Source organism: Gadus morhua, chromosome 17, assembly GCF_902167405.1.
Source record: "Gadus morhua chromosome 17, gadMor3.0, whole genome shotgun sequence".
In the NCBI taxonomy this organism is placed as follows: Eukaryota; Metazoa; Chordata; class Actinopteri; order Gadiformes; family Gadidae; genus Gadus; species Gadus morhua.
In genome coordinates, this window is record NC_044064.1 from 20,913,106 (window position 1) to 20,919,429 (window position 6,324).

The 6,324-nt window shown below is 43.2% G+C and overlaps 1 protein-coding gene across 1 annotated transcript; it reads left to right on the top strand.

The window, feature by feature from the left end:
* Positions 1–5,047: 5,047 nt before the first annotated feature.
* Positions 5,048–6,112, top strand: LOC115529186 (coiled-coil domain-containing protein 106). Its single transcript, XM_030337735.1, has 2 exons — positions 5,048–5,380; positions 5,684–6,112. The coding sequence occupies exons 1-2, from the start codon at positions 5,257–5,259 to the stop codon at positions 6,091–6,093; spliced, it is 534 nt and encodes a 177-aa protein (XP_030193595.1). The 5' UTR covers positions 5,048–5,256; the 3' UTR covers positions 6,094–6,112.
* Positions 6,113–6,324: the final 212 nt, after the last annotated feature.

Consider the following 6,324-nt stretch of genomic DNA (forward strand, 5'->3'; position numbering starts at 1 on the left):
TGTAAACTTGTGAGTCAGGTCCTTTTCAAAAGCAAGCTGAATCAGCTGGGCCTTGCGTCTGTGCAACATAGTGCGCCGATGCTCTGAGAAGACGTTTTTCAGCTTGGAAAATGACTTTTCACACATTGCTGTGGAAGCTCCTAAAGTTAGGGCAAGGGTGAAGGCTGTGAGAACAGTCGGCATAGCCTGGAGTGCACAGTTGAATGTGCTAAGGATGTTTGCTATTGTCCATTTTCCGTCTTCTGGGTGTCATTCATTTTCTTAACCAGGAACTCACAAGCCACAGTATATTCAGATTCAGCCACATCAGTTCCAGCTAATAGCAGGAGAGGTGTTACGGTTACCTTTGATGGGTCCAGGAAATTATCTGACTGATTATTAGACTGTTGATGGGCTTTTCAACCACTTACGAATATCCATGATGATGAACTAGAAATGAAAGTAAGCTAGCGAAAAATCATCCAGCTTCACTTCAAAATGCGCGGTAACTGTTAGCGGCTAAATGGACGTAGTTACGTAGGCCTACGTAGCCTAGATCGGCAGATTTAATAGTCCGCCAAAGACGTTGACGTCGCTTAGCAACCGAAGACGCTGGGGTTGACAAGTTACCGGACTTCTTGCGGAGCGGAGCGCCATTAGAGGCAAAAAATCCTTTGTTTACCTTGACAGCGGTCAATTATACTTAAGTTGTGAAGGGCCCATGCAAGTGAACGGAGCGTTAATAATATAATTAACGCTATTTTTATTTTTTTTGAGACGTGCCTCATTTGGGGGGGCACAATTATTGTGGGGGGCGGGCCCGGCCCCCTATGGCCCGCCCATAGCGACGGGCCTGGATCAAACAAGAGTAGTCTTTGTATGTACAACATTACTTTTGCTAGTAACATCAACTTACTTTTGCTAGTAACATCAACTTACTTTTGCTAGTAACATCAACTTACTTTTGCTAGTAACATCGACTTACTTTTGCTAGTAACATCGACTTACTTTTGCTAGTAACATCAACTTACTTTTGCTAGTAACATCAACTTACTTTTGCAAGTGAAGACAACTTAATACCATTGAGTTGACTTTATTTGCAAAAGTAAGTTGACATCACCTGCAAAAGTAAGTTGACTACTTGCAAAATGAATGTTTCACATACAAAGACTACTCTTGTTTGATCTACAGGATAAAATGATGCAAAAAGTTGCCTTACTTTTTTTAAGTAGATCAAGCACTTTATTTTTATCAGTGTATGTTCTGTGTATGGGCACCAGTACGTGGATCCACGTACCACCTGCTGTGGTTTACCGTGAAGTGGCGGTATCCTAATGCAGGGAGGACACGATAAGCCCGCCACTCATCACTTACGATGCCTCACATGACGCGTAATCAATGGTAGAAGGTGTCTTCTGGATCTTGTTTCGACCAGCCGCAGTATTGGCTTACCCTTCTTTCTCCCGTCATTCCTCACACTCAACATACCAAAGACCCACTTCTTCCTCTTCCAACCTCCAGCCATTCTTCCTCTTCCATACTGTTGGATTGATGTAATTAAAAAAAGCAAACAAATGGAAGGAAGGAGAAGGTTGAGTTTTGGTACAGTCCCGTCAACGGGGACTCTCTAAATCGACGCCACTTCGACCTGGGCGGGACTTTACGTCCTACGTCACTCGCTATGGGTTTGCATGTGTGCGCGTAGCCGTTTGTCTCAGGGATCTGTGCACAAACTCCCTTGCACTACAGATTACGAGCGTCAGTGTCGTACGCGATGGAGGGTGGGTGACATTCCTACAGTCTGATGATAGGCTATATTTCTACAAATGACTTACTATTACCAGCGATTAACATGACGAAACAACACGAACTAAGCTAACATTAGACTACAGCCATACCATAACGCCATACCAGCTAACCTTAACTATTTCTATTAAACTCTGAACCATTTTGCAACAGGCAACTGTGTGTTGGTGCGTCTTATTGCTTCCCACGTCTGCGTCTGCGTCTGCATCTTTCCCACTCCTGGCTAATAGTTTCAGCTTTTGTACTGTATATCAGAAACGATCACCCTGTACCACACTGCTCACTTGTTGATGTTTTGTGAGCACTCACGCATTTCTCTAGGTATCTTAAGTTTCCTACTGGAGTCATCAAAACTTTGGACTTTGTTATTGTAAGAAATATTGTGTTGTAAAAACACTTTGTGTCTTACCCTTAGCGTTACCCTAACCTTAACCCCAGTAACATTTCTTCATCATAAACTACAAGTTACGCAAAATGGCATACAAACATCCAGTCCAATATGAAAGAAAAAAGCTAGCTTCATTAAGGAATCGAACCCTTTATCCCCGCGTATACTCATCACTTACGATGGAGGAGCCCTGCCTCACATGACGCGTAATCAATGGTAGAAGGTGTCTTCTGGATCTTGTTTCGACCAGCCGCAGTATTGGCTTACCCTTCTTTCTCCCGTCATTCCTCACACTCAACATACCAAAGACCCACTTCTTCCTCTTCCAACCTCCAGCCATTCTTCCTCTTCCATACTGTTGGATTGATGTAATTAAAAAAAGCAAACAAAATGGATGAGAGCAAAGAACGAAACATAACGCAAATACCCGAATAACTGTGGATAGGCTTCATAATTGTAGACCCAACATCATTTTTTTTGTGCTCAAGCAGCCAATTGTACTCCACCTATGTATTAAAATTGGCCGATATTGCCACGGAAAGAGATGCGGCGGAAAGACAAAACACACCTTTCTTTTATGTCGGAAATGGCTCTCATCAATCTGGACGAATTCTCTCCGTCCACCAATGACCTGTCCTCTCCGTCTTCTAAATTTTTCAATCGCTGTCACACAGACCCTCCGCAACTTTTTAGACATTTTAGTGAGGGTAGCAGAGCTCCCTGCTATGTCGTCAGCCATCATATCGATTTGTCTCATGCGTAGTCCCTGTGAAAATCTAAATAAACATAAAGTAAACATTGATTTAAATGTATTTACTGTATATTGTCTGCAATGTGCACCGAATGCAACAATTGTATACAGTCATACCTGTGAATGAACCGCATCCAGTCACAGAGAGAGGTTTTCGAACGGCTGAATATGGACCTGTGCCTGACAGATTTCTGTCTCTTATGCCCTCTGTGCACTGCTCGTTGACATATCCTATTAAAATAGTATAAAACATTGTAAATAGGCATATTGGGATAACAGTAAACCAGGATAGATTTGGGATAGTGCATGAGACAGTCAGAAGCATGTTCACTGGTAATGCGCGATGGCTTTATGATAGGACTATGAAGCATGGGGACATGCTTCCCAGAAACAGGGGGGGGGGGAGGGGGAGCCTAATTAATGTACTTTTACTGTAGTCTATACATATTTTATCAATTAGCTTAGGCTGTCAATATGCATCAATAATCCACATTGATATTAACACCTTTTCTTACCAAGTGTAATTGTCTCCTCCCTTGTCTTCTTTCAATTTCATCCTGCGATTGCAGAGATTGCATTTCATTTGTGGCCTTAACAGATGTTTTTTCTGTAGCCATTTGATTAGCTTCAGGCTTCGTTTCTTCGACCTGCGCCTATGAATAAGCTCCAGCAATTTCCTATTCAATCTATTCATCATAAACTAGTATTCCAGTACACGCACTTATTTGGCACACAGACCAATGTTTCCTCTTACTAATGCGTAATGGAAGGAAGGAGAAGGTTGAGTTTTGGTACAGTCCCGTCAACGGGGACTCTCTAAATCGACGCCACTTCGACCTGGGCGGGACTTTACGTCCTACGTCACTCGCTATGGGTTTGCATGTGTGCGCGTAGCCGTTTGTCTCAGGGATCTGTGCACAAACTCCCTTGCACTACAGATTACGAGCGTCAGTGTCGTACGCGATGGAGGGTGGGTGACATTCCTACAGTCTGATGATAGGCTATATTTCTACAAATGACTTACTATTACCAGCGATTAACATGACGAAACAACACGAACTAAGCTAACATTAGACTACAGCCATACCATAACGCCATACCAGCTAACCTTAACTATTTCTATTAAACTCTGAACCATTTTGCAACAGGCAACTGTGTGTTGGTGCGTCTTATTGCTTCCCACGTCTGCGTCTGCGTCTGCATCTTTCCCACTCCTGGCTAATAGTTTCAGCTTTTGTACTGTATATCAGAAACGATCACCCTGTACCACACTGCTCACTTGTTGATGTTTTGTGAGCACTCACGCATTTCTCTAGGTATCTTAAGTTTCCTACTGGAGTCATCAAAACTTTGGACTTTGTTATTGTAAGAAATATTGTGTTGTAAAAACACTTTGTGTCTTACCCTTAGCGTTACCCTAACCTTAACCCCAGTAACATTTCTTCATCATAAACTACAAGTTACGCAAAATGGCATACAAACATCCAGTCCAATATGAAAGAAAAAAGCTAGCTTCATTAAGGAATCGAACCCCTTATCCCCGCGTTAATGAGTTGCTCTCTGACCACTAACCCATCAGGTCTTAGTACATGCGATTCAAGAGTTAACCACTTGACAATCTTTAAACTTCGGTTGCCTAGAAATTGTAAAGACAGTGATGTGTGTACATTGTGCGAGTATCCGTCACTCGCGATGTGTGTGCAGTCCAAAATGAAAGAAAAAACCTTGCATCACTAGGGAATCGAACCCCCAATCATCAGTTGGTCGTTGGTAACTGTAAACAAAGAGATCGCATTTTGTTTAACTGCTAAATAACACACAGGTTTATGCGTTCACTGAACAAAGATTATGGAAATAAAAGACCACTTTTCCATCAGAAAAATCATCAGAACCGTTATTACCAACCCATAGACATTAAAGCCAAAACCTTTCTCACATGCACACCCATCGCGAGTGACGGCTATGCGCACACATGCACACCCATAGCGAGTGACGTAGGACGTTAAGTCCCGCCCAGGTCGAAGTGGCGTCGATTTAGAGAGTCCCCCCGTCAACGGTGGTTGTTCTTCACCCACAAATGTCTCACCAGAAAACAAAAATAACTAAAGTTGGCTAGCCAGCAATAAATTGAAAAGTTGTTCAGGAGAACTTTCCAGTTTATTTAGCGCATATTTCCATCACATGAAACAATTAAACATGTAACATGAAATACTTTTATTTAAAACCCATTCATAGTTCCTGCAGTGTTGAACAGAGGGGGACAGCCAATCAGGTGGGCACTTAGATTCATCACACGAGGGAGTCGGAACACAACTGCCAACTTGTTACAGACATGAGACGTGCTGATACCCGCTCTCGGTCTAAACGTCCAGCGAACACGCTGAGCTCGGCAAGGAATACCCCTGTCGCCGGAGACGAATCGGTTGAGGAGGAAGCGGCGGGAACGTCTTCCACCGGTAAGTTGCAAGGCCAAGCTAATGCACATGAGAGCCGCGGTGGTAAGCTAGCTAACCAGCTGTAAGAGCTAGCTAGCTTGCCATTGACAGCTATTGATAGTTAGCATCCACGTGTTCAGCTGTCTCGCCTGAGTGTCGTTCCGACAGGCATTAATGTACAGATGTACCACCTAGCTAGTAACCTTAGACTATCAAAACGATTTCCCTTCTTGCTTAATGTGCATATGATTAACCTTCATTATTGGAAATGAGCGGTGTGAACATTTTTATTGAAAAGTTGTATTCTTTCCCCCAAACATTAAGCTAGGACCACAGTCGCTCCTAATGCCCAACTGGCTTCAACGAGACTGCGCCATGAGCTGCAGATGGCCAGGCAGAAGTTGGACTGGCAGCAGGAGCTGGTTAAAGACTTGACCAAAGATCCTGAAGAGGTGGTGGCCCGGTACCGCAAGGTGCTGAAAATCTGCAGGAAGGGAAGAACCATGGGGGCAGCCTTCAAAGCTGTAGGGGTCGACCGCAACACCATTGTTGTAAATGCCCCCATGGCAGAGCTGTGCATTGCTGCCCCAGAGGCGTATGCAGAGCTAAAAGAGAGCGCCCCCAAAAAGGAGAAGCTCTCCAGTTTTGCACAGAGGTGCAAGGATGCCATAGACGTGGACGACAACATTGTTACCCGAATCAAAGAATATAAAGACTCTTTTGCCAATTACTAAAAAAAACTAGCTGATCCCCTTATTTAAAGTTACATTGTTGTTGTTGCTGTTGTGTTAGATATTAGATTATTAGAATGCATGTTTAAAGTGAATGTATTGTCAGTGTGGTTTTTTAAATAAATGTTTTACAATTTCACTTCATTCCCTCGATGCTGTGTTGTGTGTTTTTGCCATTGATATGTTTAACAACCTAACGTTTGAGGTCATTTTTGGAGTTGTTGCTGCAGAAGT

What these genes read in the sequence shown, in the direction of transcription:
- LOC115529186 (XM_030337735.1), top strand. Translation starts at nt 5,257, where the DNA reads ATGAGACGTGCTGATACCCGCTCTCGGTCTAAACGTCCAGCGAACACG. An exon ending in GGCGGGAACGTCTTCCACCG is followed by an intron (nt 5,381 to 5,683) that starts GTAAGTTGCAAG and finishes CCAAACATTAAG; the next exon opens with CTAGGACCACAGTCGCTCCT.